General features: G+C 39.0%; 1 protein-coding gene across 2 annotated transcripts in view; it reads left to right on the forward strand.

Moving 5' to 3' along the window:
- The first annotated feature begins 4,645 nt into the window (after positions 1–4,645).
- Positions 4,646–17,064, forward strand: part of UPF2 (UPF2 regulator of nonsense mediated mRNA decay) — a 105,386-nt gene continuing 92,967 nt past the window's right edge. For both annotated transcript variants that reach the window (XM_040645419.1, XM_040645420.1), the window contains exons 1-3: positions 4,646–4,802; positions 10,110–10,489; positions 13,677–14,456. In XM_040645419.1, the coding sequence (XP_040501353.1) occupies positions 10,128–10,489; positions 13,677–14,456 (1,142 nt within the window). In that variant the 5' untranslated portion in view covers positions 4,646–4,802; positions 10,110–10,127. The remainder of the gene's footprint in view (positions 4,803–10,109; positions 10,490–13,676; positions 14,457–17,064) is intronic.

Genomic DNA, 17,064 nt, shown 5'->3' on the forward strand with positions numbered 1-17,064 from the left:
TATTCACAAAACCCTATGAAGAGGTACTGTTATTATCATGTTTTTTAGAAGATTTTATTTATTTATTTATTTGATAGAGATAGAGGGCACTTGAGTGGGGGTTGGGGCAGAAGGGGAGGGAGAGAGAGAATCCCAAGCTGACTTCGCCCCAAGCATGGAGTCAATGTGGGATTCAAGCTCAGGACCCTGAGATCACGACCTGAGCCGAAATCCAGAGTTGGTTGCTTAACTGACTGAGCCACCCAGGTGCCCCCATTATCAAGATTTTTAAGAATTAAAAGCTGTGATCTAAACTGGTTAAAGAACTAAACCATGCTCAAACAGTTGGTATATTTTGGAACTAGAATTTGAATTCATGTAGTCTGACATCAGAGCTGCATGCGTCTTGCTTTCCATGGTGGCTTCTAAACCAGTTCTCTTTCATCCTCTTTCAAAAGCCTTAGCTCCTCTGGACTTGTTCCTTCCGTCTATAGCCCCAGTTACTGCAGCTCTCCAGAAACACATTCTGATGTCCTCATCTGTCCCCTTTAATTCACTAAAGTTTTTGGCTTTGTTAAGAAGAAAAGCACAGGCCCCAAATAGAGTCACTTAGGTTAAAGGCCTCATGTCAGCAAACCAAGACTTAATACCTAACCTAATTGCAGTTTCAGTCCCCATAGGAACGGAACCTTTAACCAGTCAATGTGGAATTTCCTGGTGAGTACTAGAAAATAATACGGATAGACCCCTTCCATTCCCCTCAGGAGGGTTACTTTGCCTAAAACAATGCGTTCTTTGCTAAAAATTTCCTCTATTCCCCTCTCTGCCTTTAAAAAACTGTCCCTTTTCTACATCTTGATGGACCTTTTCTCTATTTGCTAGATGGGATGCTGCCCGATTCACAAATCATTTAATAAAGCCAATTAGATCTTCAAATTTACTCAGTTGAATTTTTGTTATTAAACAGCTCTTTCGTTACCATTTTCTTGGCAACCTTTACTCCTGTCAATTGTTAACCCCATCCACACTCACACATACACCTAATTCCCTTTAATTTCCCTCCATACCCAGCTGAGATTCCATGATCCTTCATGAGTATCATCTTCTTGCAAACACGCAATCCCCTTACTCTTCACTTTCTCTGTCATCACTCTCATGGGGAAAAAAAAGTCACAACCCTGACTAAAACTAACTGTTCATCTCCTCTGGAGAAATTGGCATATGTAGGCTGCATGGTTTTAAATTCACGATCAGAAATACCAAGTAAAGTGTCAGCAGCAATCCTTAGCATGCATCTCCATTGCTCTCACGTTCTTCAAGCTGTCTTTTTCTTCTTTTCCCCTCTCTTTTCAAACCTCCCACAATCTCTCCCTCACCCCACTCTTAGCTGATGACCTTGCCTCCAATTTCATTGAGAAAAAAGGAATGATTGAGGAGGAAGTCCTTTACAACTCCCCCTCTAAATCTATAAGCCTATCTGTCCATGCATTCATCTTCTTTGTTTTCGTTCTTAATATCTTGTGGAAATGCCACTGCTTCTGTTAAAGACACTCTTTTTCTTCCTTTCTCTCCCCTTCTTTCTTTCTCTTTCTTTTTTCTTAAGATTTATTTATTTAGGGTGCCTGGGTGGCTCAGTCAGTTAAGCATCTGCCTTCTGCTCAGGTCATGATCCTAGGGTCCTGGGATCCAGCCTCACATTGGGCTCCCTGCTCAGTGGGGAGTTTGCTTCTCCATCTCCCTCTGCCTCTTCCCCTGCTTGTGCTCTCTCTCTCTCAAATAAATTAAATCTTTTAGATTTAATTTATTTGAGAGAGAGAGGGAGAGAGAGTGGAGGTGGGGGGCAGGGTCAGCAGGAGAGGGAGAGAATCTCAAGCAGACTCCATGCTCCACACAGAGCCATACACATGGGCTCCATCTTACCATCCTGAGATCATGACCTGAGCCAAAACGAAGAGCTGGATGCTTAACCCACTGAGCCACCCAGGCGCCCCTCAAAGGCACTCTTTCTGCTTGTACTTCAGATTCCATTCCTTCTCACCACCACAAGGATTTTGTTCATTGTTAACCTTTTTTCTCTCTCCCTGCATCATTAATATTTACCTCCCTATTGGATCATGCCCAGGAGTATATTTCCTCTATATCTCTCATTAAAAATACAAAAAGATACAAATGTAAAAGACACAAAACTGGCTTAAATTAGTTAAACTAGACATCAGCTTCTAAAAGACAGAGGTGGATTTGTTCAAGGTACAGCACAAATTCAGCAGGGCACCAGGCAGTTCATGTCATATGAGCCCTGTTTTTTTTTTTTAATTTAGGATTTATTCTGCCCTGAAATTGTAATCCCTTTCTCTTGCCTTTGCTTTCTAATGAGAAGCAACATTGTAACTGGGTTTTAAATAGAAAATAGTATCATGTAAATTATATATATATCAGTTTTTTTCTTTTTTTCATATGGTATGGTTCTGTCAATGCAGCAAGCAAAAAGGAAAAGGCATTTTTTAGAATTTTCTCAAATAATGAAATATCTAGAGAAACACTTAAAAACTAAACATAATGTAGTTACAGAAAATAGTGAAGTTTGAATTATCAGAATGCAAAAATGATGACTTCTTCAGAGAAGCGTGTTTCTTCCAGTTAGAGATTGCGATGATATCCTCACATCAAAAGGCTTCGGTGGTTTTGACATCCTTCTTTGGAAAGAAAACAATGGGGAGCATTTTCAGTCTACGAAAAGGTCTAGGCTTTAAGGCAGTGGGATACATCAGAAAAAGCTTGGATTTTTGGAGTTGGACTTGTAATAGTATGCTTACTAGTTTTGTGATATTGAATTAAATTAGTCTTTCTGTGGCTCAGTTTCTATAAAATGGGGATCATAATACCTACAGGATTATTATGATTGTTAATTAAAATAACAAATTTAAAATAAGCAAAAGCTCAATAAAAATGCTTTTTTTTGATCCCTGTATTCACATGATTTCCTTTTAATACCTCATGAAAGGTAAAGATTGACTTGAATAGGCAGATTTATTCATTAACAGCATAGAGGTAAATTTTCTTAAGGTAGGCAGACGAAATGAGAAAAACTTCTGAGAAGAACAGTGGTGGCCATCCCCGGTATGGTGGTTTGGGACAGTTCTCTCCTAATTTTTTGTTGTTTTTCTTAAGTAGTGGAGCCTAACTCAGGGCTTGAACTCACAATAGTGAGATCCAGATCTGAGCTGATATCAAGATTGAAATGCTTTACCGACTGAGCCACCCAGGATACTCCCTCCCACTTGTTCATCAGTGGTACAGAATAGCAGCATGTATCTCTCTCTTTCACTACCCTTTAAATGATTGGCTTATTAGTATTTTGAAAAAAAAAATCTAAGTACAGGAAACATCAACACTCAATTTGTGAAGGCGATTTGCATGCTACTAATAAATGGAAAGCGAAGCAGTGAATAGAGGCAAATGGACAAAAGCTGAATACAAAGGAACCTAGGCATGCCTCATGTATTTGAGGTTGGTAGCAGCTCATTTTGTGGGCTTGTATATCGGGTGAGGCGCCACATGTCAAGCAAGAATCAAGACCAGTTTTGCACCCTTCTTCCTTTGGCTCCTGACCAGTCAAAACCAACCAGTACAAACACCCAGTGAGATCATTTTAGCAGATCCAAGCACTGTTTCGATAAAAATCAGAGGCCAGATACACAAACTCCGCAATTTAAGAGGAGTGGATAAACTAATACCCATTTTAAAAAGTTGACTTGGTTTCGCATTCGAAAGAAATGACAAGACTACCCAATTTTTTAAACAAGTGATTACATCCAGTAACTCAGGGAGCTCATTCCATTTTAATTTTTAAAATTTGCTTGCTAGGACAGGGTACTTTCTAAGATCTGTTGAGAAAGACCTTCATTCTTCTTCACCCTCGGTTGTTTTTATGTTGAACACCTAAAAAGTGCTTCTGTAAATTCCCCCACCGGACCTTCGTAGTCTTTTAGGGCACTCTTAAATCTAGACCCATTCCTCATCAACTTCCACTTTTCCCACCAGCCATATTCTCAGGCTTCTCCAGTTTCCAACTTCCTAAATCTTCAACCTCACCCCTCGAATTAGTCCAATCAAACTTTCTCTTCTTAGACCTTTCCCTTACGTTCGCTCCAGGAAACTCCCCTGAGAATCACGTGGCCAAACTTGTCCTTAATGGCGCTCCGTAATTCTCCTACTGTTCCACCGCCCTTCCTTACCTCCTGTTAGCTCCGCCCCACCCCATTCTAGCTCCCCCCATTCCCCCCCCCAACAAAGTGCCTGCGCCTGCGCATCTCCAATTCAGGCGCTTTCCCTTTCCTGGCGACCAATCCACTTCCTGCCTTTGGTCCTTGAAACACTCCTCCCCTCCGCTGGGGACCTGACTTGAGGTGCTGGTTTGGTTGGCCTATTCATTGCCTGTCTGAAAAACTCGCTCTTCTCATTTGGTGGACATTTTGAACCAGCCTCTATGTGTGTCGCACCTGTCTGAGCCTTTGCTCGCGATCCGCCACTCCAGGGTTAAGCTAAGGGCACCGATATGCCCGGTGAAAGGAGACCCGGACAGTTTTCGATCAGGCAAGCGCCAGAACAGCTTTTTCCTTTCCTCCTCCCTCCGCCCCGCCCCCACCCGCAGCCCGGCCGCGCTGGTGAGTGGCGGGCGGGAGGGCCGGCGGGCGGAGGGAGGAGGGGGAGCTGAGGGAAGGCGGGCCCTCGGCTGCGAGATAGGTGGGGGGAGGGGAGGGGAGAGCCCGAGCTCTGGAGTTGGTGCTGGGAAACCCGGGGCTAATGTTGACAACAGGCTCGAGGTGAGTCCCGGGGAACCTCCTTCCCCGCCGCTCCAACGATCGGGAGGAAGCGGGGCTGGGGGGCACCGGCCTGGACTCCTACTCCCTGAGGGACCCAAGAGGCGACTCCGCACCCCAGCGCTCCGGGGGCGGCGAGCAGTAGACGGACCGCAGCTCCGGCGTTGTCCTCCTCAGACCCCTCTCCCGGAGGCTCCCATCAACGCGGGCTCCCCCGGCCCGGGGCAGACATGAGGGGCGGTGGAGGGGGTGTCTGCCCCACATGCCCGGGCTGGGCCTCGGGGCTGAAGGCGGGCAGCCTGCTGTGGCGGGGTGAAGGTGTTTGGGGGTGTGGAGTAGAGCGAGGGGAGGTTGGGGAAAGCTCTTCGGGAGCCGGGAGGGAAGCGAGGGCGAGGAAGTGGGGAGGGTGCGTGTGTGGGAGGATGTGGAGTAGGGAGACCAGCCGGAGAGTCTCGGTCTCGGGTGGTGAGGGAGTGTGGGGTGAGAAGTTGGGGCTGGGGCAAGGATGGTCCGCGAAGGTGACCGTGGGTACCTGTAGGAAGGGGAGTTGTGGCGGGGAAGCGTGTGAGGTATGGGAATGTGCAGCAGGAGCAGGGGTTTGTGGGAGATGTGTGTGGAGGGGAAGGGGTTTCGGTGTTTGGGAATGGTGGGCATGGGCTATTTCGTTTACTTCTTTTTAGTCACATAGGCTGAGGGTTCTTCGCTTTGCCTTCATCCCAAGGCTCCTAGTACTTACTCTCGTTAGTAGTTTTGAACCGAGGAGATCATCACAGGGTATTTGGTCGTCAGGTTGACCAGGCAGAGCCAGCTTACGAGTTTGGGGGTACACACTGAACCGGACCATCAGCTCTTCTGCTCTTTTAGAACTTGTATATAGTGATGCATCAGACCAAAGTAAAACTATAATTCACCCTTATCACTTATCCTAGTTTTTAGGTGTTTATAAAAATCATACAACTCATCAAGAAAACCCGTTTTGAACTCTGGTGAAAACTTGTAAAAACTTTGAATGAGTCCTTGATATTTAGGACTTTTTGTAAAGCGAGGGACTGAGAGATAAAGCCGCTGTGCGATTCTGCCCTTAGGATATTTTGAATGACAGAATCAAAAGGTAAAACAGCATTGTCTTCTTCTGGAGTATTTTCAGAACAGTCTGATTGTGATTTCATACATAGTCCATATGGTACTTTGCTGAAGGACTGTCTTTAAAAGGGAAACACCCCTCTCTCTGCACTCTGTCCCCCAGTACACTCCATTGGTACTTGTTTTGCTAACTAATAAAGTAGTTTTTTCTTTCTTTTGGACATTCAGATTATATTTAGAAAACAATAAAATATACAGCCCAAGGGCCAGGGCGCTACTTGAGAAGCTAGGAAGGTGGTTTTAAAACATGGCTTCCTTTTAAGGACTGGCTGTAATTGTACTCAGTAATTTGTAAGAACTAATGATATTCCAATAAAAAGATCACTAGTATTTATTTTGATTATTTTGAGATGAAATCTATTTAATATTTTAGTTTTTACTTAAAAAACTTTTTGAAATTGTTCAGATAAAATATTTGGCTGTTTATTAAAGCATGGATTATTAAAATACTTCAAAGAAATTTAGCATTTCACTAAATACAGTTTAAATGACAGTACAAATGCATACGGATCTAAATTAGGTTGTTTATATTTTGTTTGGCTTTTAAAATCTTGAGTCAGGGTATATAGTGGAGAAGAGCACTAGACAGTGAGCCTTGACCTAGCCATTAAACTAGTGTAATTGGGCAGGGCCCTCTTCTGCTACCATGTCAATGTGAAAATTGAAAATTGGAGTAAAGTCTAGTAGTCCAAAATTCTAAAAAAAAATCTCATCTTCATGAACTTTTCAGTGTTCTGTGTGAAAGAATAAACATTATTGAATGCCTTCTTGATACTACCTCCTATGCTAGTAGATTACGAATTTTGTAGGAGAGGTACCAGTACCTCCATTTTATTGATGAATAGACTCAGAAGTTAAGTTGCACAGTTCCAATAGCTAGTGGGTTGCAGAGTTGGGATGCAAACTTAAAGTCTGACTTCAAAGCCTATGTTGTTTTCACATGTTGCATTGCTGGTCTTTACATGAGCCTTTACATTTCTGTCATATTTTTTGTTCACTGAAATTTAGTTCGAAGCGTACTTTAGGTATGGGTATGTTTTTAATACAACGATGAAGTGACTCAAAGAATATAACATCTTAGTGAGAATCTGTTTTTTTATGTTCTAGAGCAGGATCAATTCATGAGTGCCTACTACAGTTTGATGTAGTAGGCATTTACACATTTATTGAATAAATGAATACTGTAGAGAGTCACAAAAGTTCAGGAGACTCTGTTAAGCTTATGCATGATCCTTTATGAATTTGTCAGACTCCAAGTGAATTTAATGTTTTTATAGAACTTAATATCTAAATTACCTTCATAAATGAGACATTACTTGTAAATTTTTATGCCATTCTTTTTGTTGTCTGTAGTTCCTGGTATCATTGAAGTGTCAACTTGTTGATAAACTTCAGAAAATACCAACTCTGTATATAAAGAGTATTCTTTGTGTGTGCATAATGACAAATATCCCTAAGTAAGATTGTATTGTTATGTTAGGAATTATCTTATCCCTGTATGTTTTAGCTAATGTCTGCCAAAAGTTAAAAAAATGATGTAAAAACTGCTTAGCCATTATCAGGGACTCTTTCTATTCAGATTCATAATTCTATGATTTGTCGTAGTCAGTATCTATGATCAAGTCTTCCACCTCACAGTTTGATACTCTCATGGTTCTTAAAAACTTTACTTGAGAGTATGGGTTCAAATTCCAGCTCTGTCTCCAGCTGTGGAGGCCTTGGTCAAGTTACTTGGTCAAGTCTCAGTTTACTTATTTATAAAATAGGGAAAATAATACCCACCTCATAAAGATTTTAGTATTAAATGAGATAATGTATGTAAGTTGTTTACTGTGGAGCCAGTGAGTGGTAGCTATGAGTATTTTCTTCTCTTCTAAAAGTTTGCTTGCTTTAGGACATGGTTTTTTCACACTAAAGGTGGGTATTTGAAGCTGCTACACTTCCCAGATAACAAATGTTAACACTGCCTTGCCACGCAAATAAGTAGTTATGCTCTTTCATGTTTTAATGATTGCTTAAACAGGATTAACAGCTTTTTTTCTTGAGTTCCACCACTGAGGTTAACTGAAGCCTTTGGGTGTCATTGTTAAAATAAATGCATAGAATATAGGGGTGCCTGGGTGGCTCAGTCATTAAGTGTCTGCATTTGGCTCAGATCATGATCCCGGGGTTTTGGGATCAAGCCCTGCATCCGGCTAGGGAGCCTGCTTCTCCCTCTCCTCCCCGCTCAAGCTCTCTCTCTCTCTGTCTCTAGCTATCTTTGTCTCTCTCTCAAATAAATAAAATCTTAAATAAATAAAATAAATGCACAGAATGTGGACCTGGAGGAGAATCAGAGTAAAAGAGGAAAAGGGAAAGGAAGAGGTGGTTGAGAGAATACAGAGGGTTGCTCGTGCCTCCAAAAATTACTTAAAGTGCTTCTGTTGGCCTAGGTTTTCTTTCTGTGATAAGATTTTATTGGAGTGCTGAAATAAATGCATTGTGTTTATAAAATATTTATTATTGCAAATTTTTTGTTTGCTAACCTTGTTTTTATTGCTGCAACTTAAAATCTGTATTTGAAAATAATTAAGAATACTGTGTATATTTTCAGCTTTTAATAAAAAAAAACTAGGAAGTTTAGGGGCGCCTGGGTGGCTCAGTCATTAAGCGTCTGCCTTCGGCTCAGGGCGTGATCCTGGCATTCTGGGATCGAGCCCCACATCAGGCTCCTCCACTGGGAGCCTGCTTCTTCCTCTCCCATTCCCCCTGCTTGTGTTCCCTCTCTCGCTGGCTGTCTCTCTTTCTGTTGAATGAATAAATAAAATCTTAAAAAAAAAAAAAAACTAGGAAGTTTAAATAATTTAATTCTGTATTTCTTAAATAGAAAGTATTTTGATTTTCTCATGTGCAATTTTCAGATGATTTAGGACTTAAAACATGAAACACTGTCCATAAAAGAAATTCTATTAGAACACTAGTTCTAAGTAGAGAAATTTATTTTTAGGAAAGAAAAATGCTGAATTTTGCTGGGAAATTCAGTTTTGTGTTCCACAGTTTATTTCCAGTTAACTGTATAGATCCTGTGCTATAGACCAGTGTTATCCAGTAGAACTTTCTGTGATAATTGAAATGTTCTGTATATGCACCGTCTGATGTGGTAGCCGCTAGTCATATGGAATTGAGCACTCGAAATATGGGTCGTGACTGAAGAACAAAATTTCATACTCTTTTTAATTAATATTTATGTAAGTAGCCACATGTGGCCAGTGCAGTGGTTTTCAGCTGGTGGTGATTTTGTCCCCAGGCAACATTTGGCAGCGTCTGGAGTTTTTGGTTGTTAAAACTGGGGAGATACTGCTGGTATCTCCTTAGTAGAGAAGGCAGGGATGCTGCTAAACGTATAGTGCACAAAATAGTGTCAATATCCCCCCCCAAAACCCCCAAAGAATTATCTTGCCTGAAATGGTAATAGTGCCAAAGCTGAGAAATCCTGAGGTGGTGGCTATTGTATTGGCAGATCTAGACAGAATATACAGATTTTGTAATCACCATTATGTTTATTTATAGATTAATTTTGGCTAATACTAATGAAAAGATTAAAAGTCTAGTATAATTTGAGATAGTTGATGGTTTCTGTATTTGAAAATTGGATAAGATTAGAATGATAATGTGAAATCTGTCTTCTATTGTCTATTTTGTCAGTTTGTTTATAGGAGGAAAGAGCTCGTTTATGTTCCAGCTTAAAAACTTCTGTTCCATGTAGTGTGAAATATGTCAGGAGCATCTCCTAACAGATGTGAAATGTTGGGATTGAAACCGATTGAAAATATTCTCAGATGCATACTGAAGTATTTATGATTGAATGTATATTTTGTAGTTAATAATGGTTGAATTTGGGCAGTGAGTATATGGAGGTTGGTTATATTGTGCTCGCTACTTTTGTGTTTCAGTTTTTTCTTAATAAAAAGTAAAAAAGTGCTTAGATGAGGCATAACTAATAATGATAGAATGTGGAATGTGACCAAGAAATTATTTTATCACAGAAATAGTGTTCATTTTGTATGCATTTATTTAGTCTTCCACAACAATTGCATTAATATGTTCTGTTTAAAAAACTGTCACAATACTAAAAGTCACTGCATTTACAACACTACAAAGAATACTGACATTCTTTTACTCTTACAGATTGTTCTGGGTAACATAATGCCAGCTGAGCGTAAAAAGCCAGCAAGTATGGAAGAAAAAGAAACTTTACTAAACAACAAGGAAAAAGACTGCAGTGAAAGGCGGCCAGTGAGCAGCAGGGAGAAACCAAAAGATGAGATCAAGCTTACTGCCAAGAAGGAGGTTATTAAGGTCCCTGAAGATAAAAAGAAGAAACTGGAAGAAGATAAGAGAAAAAAAGAAGACAAGGAACGAAAGAAAAAAGAAGAAGAAAAGGTGAAGGCAGAGGAAGAATTAAAGAAAAAAGAGGAAGAAGAAAAAAAGAAACATGAAGAGGAAGAGAAAAAGAAGCAAGAAGAGCAGGCAAAACGTCAGCAAGAAGAAGAAGCTGCCCAGTTGAAGTAAGAACATTTATTTTATTATTGATATGAGGGAAGAGATATTAGGAAGAAGATTGAAATATTAGGAAAGCAACGATTATTTGGATTCATACTTCTGGGGTGCAATTCAGCAAGAGTTGGGAGTATCTTCAGTTACTTGTTCTGTTATTTTCAGTGACTAGAGGCATACTTATGATGCTTTAATTATTTGTATTAAATAATAGGAATCTTCAATACATATTTTTTGAGGTGTAGGGTAATCTGGATTGGTTTTGATTTTTTTTTTTTTTTAAGATTTTATTCTTTTGAGAGAGAGAGAGAACACAAGCAGGGGGATCGGCAGGCAGAGGAGAGGGAGAAGCAAACTCCGCGCTGAGCAGAAAGCTCCGTGCAGGGCTCGATCCCAGTACCTTGGGATCATGACTTGAGCTAAAGGCAGACGCTTAACCGACTGAGTCACCCAGGCGCCCTGTTTTTGATTTTTAAAAAGTTTTTTTTCATGGTCTCTGTCCTAAGTTGAAAATCTTTAGTCCTTAATGGCTGTTATTTGCGGAATTCTTATTATGTGCCAGGCACTACAGAACATATCAGCACATACTCTAAAGGCACTCCTAATGATCCTCATTTGACAGATAAATAAAGTGAAGTTTGAAGAAGTTACAATAAAGAGTGGAGCTGCTGGGCTTTTTGAACCTAGCCGACTTAAAAAATTTGTCCTTAAAAAGAATTCCATAATGCCTCCCATTCTTATTTTCGTCTAAATCTATTTTTAGGGGTGCCTGGGTGGCTCAGTGGGTTGAGCATCTGCCTTCGGCTCAGGCCATGGTCCCAGGGTCCTGGGATTGAGCCCCGCTTCTGGCTCCCTGCTCAGCAGGGTGTCTGCTTCTCCCTCTGCTCCTCCCTCTGTTCATGCTTGTGCTCCCACATGTATGCATGCACTCTCTCTCTCTGAAATAAATAAAATTTTTAAAAAATTTAAAAAATAAAATAAATCTATTTTTAACCTTGTAAATCTATACAAGTAGTATAATGACCTGGCGAAAAACAAGGTAGTCCTTAGGAAAAGTAAGATATAGCACGAGTGAAAGCTGTTGAGTAGCATGGGCTCTTCTCTTCATATAATTTAAAAGGCTGTTTGCAAAAATGAATTTTCATGGATCTCTAGAATAGCTCAGCCACCTATTCTCCTACCAAAGTTCTTTAGCCCTTTTATTTTTAATAAGGTACTGAAACCTTAGGTATGGAAGGCAATAGTAGAGGCCAGTTTGGGAATATTCAGAGCCATGATTCTTGAGAGTTTCTTGCTTATATTTTACTTTTTTTATAAAAATTCACAAGGAGCTGTGGACCACACAGAATGGGGCAGGTACAAAATGAGATTGCTGTTAAAAGTGAGTGTAAAAAGAACACTGGATTTTAAGACTCATGAAAAAAAGAATGTAATGTATTTCACTGATTATTTTATATTAATTTTATGTTGAAATTTAACTTTTAAATTTACTGGGATAAAAATGTATTCAATTAATTTTAAAATATTATAAGGATATTCAATTTCACTGTTACTTTTGCTCCTCCCTCTACCCTAGTATAGAAAGACCAAAAACAAACAAACAAATAAACAAACCCACAAACAAAAAACCCAAACCACCAGACTCCCAACTTCTTGTTGGGAAAAATTCAAACATATGTAAAAAAACAGAATAGAATAACAAACCAGTCTTTCCAAGCCCCCCAGCTGCCTTATCTACCCAGGATCAACAATTACCCACTCACCCTGAGTACTTTAAAGTATCATTATTTCAATGGTAAGTATTTCATTTATGTTATTGCAGATGAAAATGAACTTATTTAATGCATATACATAATGAGTTATTCTTTCTTAAAGTGTGCTCTCACTGCTAATCCTTTATTTGTGTATGGCTGGGAGACTTCCAAGAGATACTCACATGTCCATGTTCCCTGTGATGGATGCAACTCCCTGTTAACTTACTGTGGCTTTTAGTTGAAAAATCGTAGAAGGGTAGCTCAGGGATGGTAATCTCTGAAAGATGAAAATCTGCTTTTTAGAAATCTATATTTTAAAAGTTATATATTTTGGTATCTCAGAAGCCTCAAAGTCAGATTGTCCTATCTTCCTGCTCAAGTTATTTTACTACTTTTGCAATTTAAACATGTTCTATCTTTTAATTTTTTTTTCAGGATAAACTGTTAGGTTTTTATTAAAGGAGTGTTATATCTTACAGTTATCTTCTGGTTCCTTTCCAGATTTTCTTAATTACACTTGAATTTTAAGACCCAAACTGAGAAAGGTACTTTATTAGAGGTTTGGTTAAGCCTGAAGTATGGAAAAGTGGTTCTTAATATATCAAAAAAATTTTAATGCTTTCTTTTTATAAACATTGTTCTTTAAAGTATTCTTTGTGGACTTTTTTTTTTTTTCTATATTCCCAATGCTTTTATCTGTTTTAGGTCTTATATCCTTCCCAAGCATATTTTTTATTTTTCATATTATGCATCATGTGTTTAATCCATTTATTTTTGCAGCTTTATTGAGGTAGAATTGACAAAAGTGTTTTATACGTTTAGTTTGCCAATTGGCAGAATGATTTTTTGCTCTAGTTTTTCAGAATCATCCACTCTGCCACATTTGGTATTTTCAGTATACTGGGTTCTCATTATCTTAAATCATTAATAAAATGTTTTTAAAATTCGGGGGCGCCTGGGTGGCTCAGTCGGTTGAGCATCTGCTTTCGGGTTGTGGTCCCAGGATCCTGGTCTGCCTGCTGCTCTCCCTGCTTGTGCTCTCTCTCTAATAAATAAATAAATAAAATATTTTAAAAAATGTTTTTAAAATTTGGAAAAGGGGTTCTTGGCTGGCTCAGTTGGAATAGTGTGCAAATTTGATCTCAGGGTTGTGAGTTCGAGCCCCACCTGGGTTCAGAGATTACTTAAAATCTTAAAGTATGGGCACCTGGGTGGCTCAGTCAGTTGTCTGCTCTTGATCAGGTCTTGATCTCAGGGTTGTGAGTTGATAAAAGATCAAGAAGTCTTAAGAAAAAGTAGGAAAAGGGCTTTTTGCATGTTTCGTTTCTTTGGGATGCTGATGCTTATATGATTACGTTTTCATTGTCGTTCACTCTTGTGAAATTTGTCAGTGATTGTTCAAAATATACAAGGTATTTTATTTACTTGTTTGTTTTTTATATAGAGAGAAAGAGGAATCCTTTCAGCTTCATCAGGAAGCCTGGGAACGACATCAGTTAAGGAAGGAACTTCGTAGCAAAAACCAAAATGCTCCAGACAACCGACCAGAGGAAAATTTCTTTAGCCGGCTAGACTCAAGTTTGAAGAAAAATACTGCTTTTGTCAAGAAGCTAAAAACGATTACGGAACAACAGAGAGACTCCTTGTCCCATGATTTTAATGGCCTAAATTTAAGCAAATACATTGCAGAAGCTGTAGCTTCTATTGTGGAAGCAAAGCTAAAAATATCTGATGTGAACTGTGCTGTGCACTTGTGCTCTCTCTTTCACCAGCGTTATGCCGACTTTGCTCCGTCACTTCTTCAGGTTTGGAAAAAACATTTTGAAGCGAGGAAAGAAGAGAAAACCCCTAACATTACCAAGTTAAGAACGGATTTGCGTTTCATTGCAGAATTGACAATAGTTGGGATTTTCACTGACAAGGAAGGTCTTTCCTTAATCTATGAACAGCTAAAAAATATAATTAATGCTGATCGGGAATCCCATACTCATGTTTCCGTGGTGATTAGTTTTTGTCGACATTGTGGAGATGATATTGCTGGACTTGTGCCACGGAAAGTGAAGAGTGCTGCAGAGAAGTTTAATTTGAGTTTTCCTCCTAGTGAGATAATTAGTCCAGAGAAACAACAACCTTTCCAGAATCTTTTAAAAGAATACTTTACATCTTTGACCAAACACCTGAAAAGGGACCACAGGGAGCTTCAGAATACTGAGAGACAAAACAGGTGATTTTCAGATATTTCTCAGAATTGAGAATTTATTTTGGAGCTCATACTTAAAAATTTTTAAAGTCTTCAGGCCACTGAAAGAACTTGTGGAAAAGGGCTCATTGCAGGTGATTTCTTAACATTTCCAGGAGAATTGCAAAGTACCAGTCTAAGTACTCATGTTTAAATGGGAATCTATGATAGATTTTGTTTCTTGAATTTAAAAGAAACCTGGCAAGTATATATGGTGATATTTACTTTGTGGATGTGTTTTGTTCCTGTGATTTAAAAAACTCCTTAATGTTGAGGGATAAATTTTCTTTTTGTGTCACTTTAACTTATCTGCTATTATTTTTGTGTGTTTTATTGTGCCCTCTTTATAACAGGTTTGCTTTCATTGTTTTGTATCTTAACTTACTGATGTCACTGTCGATACTCGTTCTTAGAAAATGAGTCCTTAGATCAGAAATGAGGAAAATACTGCAAGAAGTTAGATGTGAAAAAAAAATTCTTAAATGCTACTATTTTAAGTGCATTTACAGGAGTCTTTTTCCTGGGAACATCCATTTAAAGTTTCGTGGAATAATGTATGTGCCTGTGGTAATTAGTGAAGATACCTGATTGAGGGGCCACCTTTGATTGTTACAAGATACTGCTGTGTAACCTCTGTACCTAGGAGGTTAGAACAAGTTAGAAGTTGATGTAGCTGGTGGGCAGTAGCTCAGTGGAGGGTGGATTTGGAGAAGGGCCGAGGGAGTAGAGAGAGGAGGCAACAGCAGTGGGGTTTGGCTGAGTACTTTGCACCTATTTAAAGTGCGTGGTTAAGAGTCTGATGTTGCTTTTTTTCAAGAATTAGTATGGGAGGCTACACTTTATTTCCATAAACGTGCAGTTGGGAAGGACCTGCTGGTTTAAGTAGTTACCACCAGAAGGTGATTGACTTAACTAGAAGTGAAGACTGTAGCAGTGTAGTTAGGTCTGCGTCAAGATAGGTACACAGACTGCATGACTAAACGGCGATGGTTGAGGGTTACTGAAGACGTGAGAGTTTAAGATAGCGATGGTGTTCCTCAGGGTTTCTTTAAAAAAAAAAAAAAAGATCTTTGTTTTGTGCTTTTGAATAGTGAGGACTGTTTTAGGCAACTTTAGGGTGTATTTATGTAGTCAGTAATGAGTTTAACAAGAAAACAGTGGCCCTCTATTAATATTTCTCACATATTTAATGTTTCTTAATTACGGCTTACATAGTGTTTTGTCATTTTCCTAGTCCTTTTCTTTATCCCGTAATACCTCACAGCTGATTTTGTAGTATGCTTTGATTACTTTTCATTGGCTACTTTAGGGGTATTATGTGTGTGTTTACTTCTGATAGGCCTCACAGAAGCTTAGAGGGTAGAGTCTACAATGATTTAATCCAATCACCTTTCCAGTGCAGGAGTCCATTTTACAGATTATCTGACAGATAAAGTATTCTTTCTTTCAAAGTGCCATTCCAGTGTTGGCACACCTACTCAGTAGGAATTCAGGCTGAAATTTAATTCCCCATAAAATGGTTCCCTCTGATTTACTTCTTTTTTCTGGTACCAGTGGAATATAAGCTGCTTAAAGTGGAGGTCCATGAACTGTTTACCTATTCACCATGAATTAAGTATAGGGACAGATTAAGCATTTAGACATCTTTTAGACATAGCAGTTTTCCTTAGTCCAGGCTAAGCATTTAGACGTAGCAGTTTTCCATAGCCCTGATATTGTTCCTATATTTTACAAAAGTATCTGCGGTGATTAGAAAAAAAAAATAATTCCTTTACCACAGGCAGTTTGAGAATACTGACTTGGGACATGTCTCCTCTTTCGTACCCATGATAATGTCTCAAATATTTGCAGATTGCCAGAATGTTTCCCTTTCATCTTCTCAAGGCTGAACACCTCCTGTTCCTTCAGTTTGTTCCATGATTTCCACATGCCTATCCTTAGGACATTCATTTTGGATGCATTTTTTTTCCTGCCTGTAACCTCAAATTCCATTACTTTTTGTAGCTGCCTTCTCATTCTTTTGACTGTTTGTGAGGCTTATATATACCTAAAGATTAATTTCTCAAATGAACTGCTCTCAGACCCGTTCTTCACCTTGAAGTAGTGGAAATAGTCTCTTAAATCTGAATGCAGACTTACCTCTTTTAACTTTATTTAGATGTTTTTGGCAAATTACTTTATCCTAATGATAATTTTGAACATTGAATTATGTTTTATCTGCTGTGTGTATTATTATGTACTTATCTGCTGGTCACATTCAGCTTTGATAAGCAGACCTGTTCTTTAATATTATTCAAGTCACCATGAGAATTTTGAACAGAATGTAATGTTAAGAGCATGGTTTTGTGGCCTTTATCTAGAAACTTTTACTCATTTAAATACAGAACCATTAATCTGTTCGTTATTAGAGGAGGTTATTTACCTAGTATAAATTGACCTTAGCATTGTAGCAGTCATTTTATCATGGGATACTATCTGCTTAGATGCAATAATTTGGGAGATGGGAAAATCTTAATCACAATATAGAAAATAATTGGCATATAGCTTAATAAGAAACTCATGCCTTAGGATAGCTTCAAATTGAGCAGCCTCT

Source organism: Ursus maritimus, unplaced genomic scaffold (genome assembly GCF_017311325.1).
Source record: "Ursus maritimus isolate PB19 unplaced genomic scaffold, ASM1731132v1 scaffold_31, whole genome shotgun sequence".
In the NCBI taxonomy this organism is placed as follows: domain Eukaryota; kingdom Metazoa; phylum Chordata; class Mammalia; order Carnivora; family Ursidae; genus Ursus; species Ursus maritimus.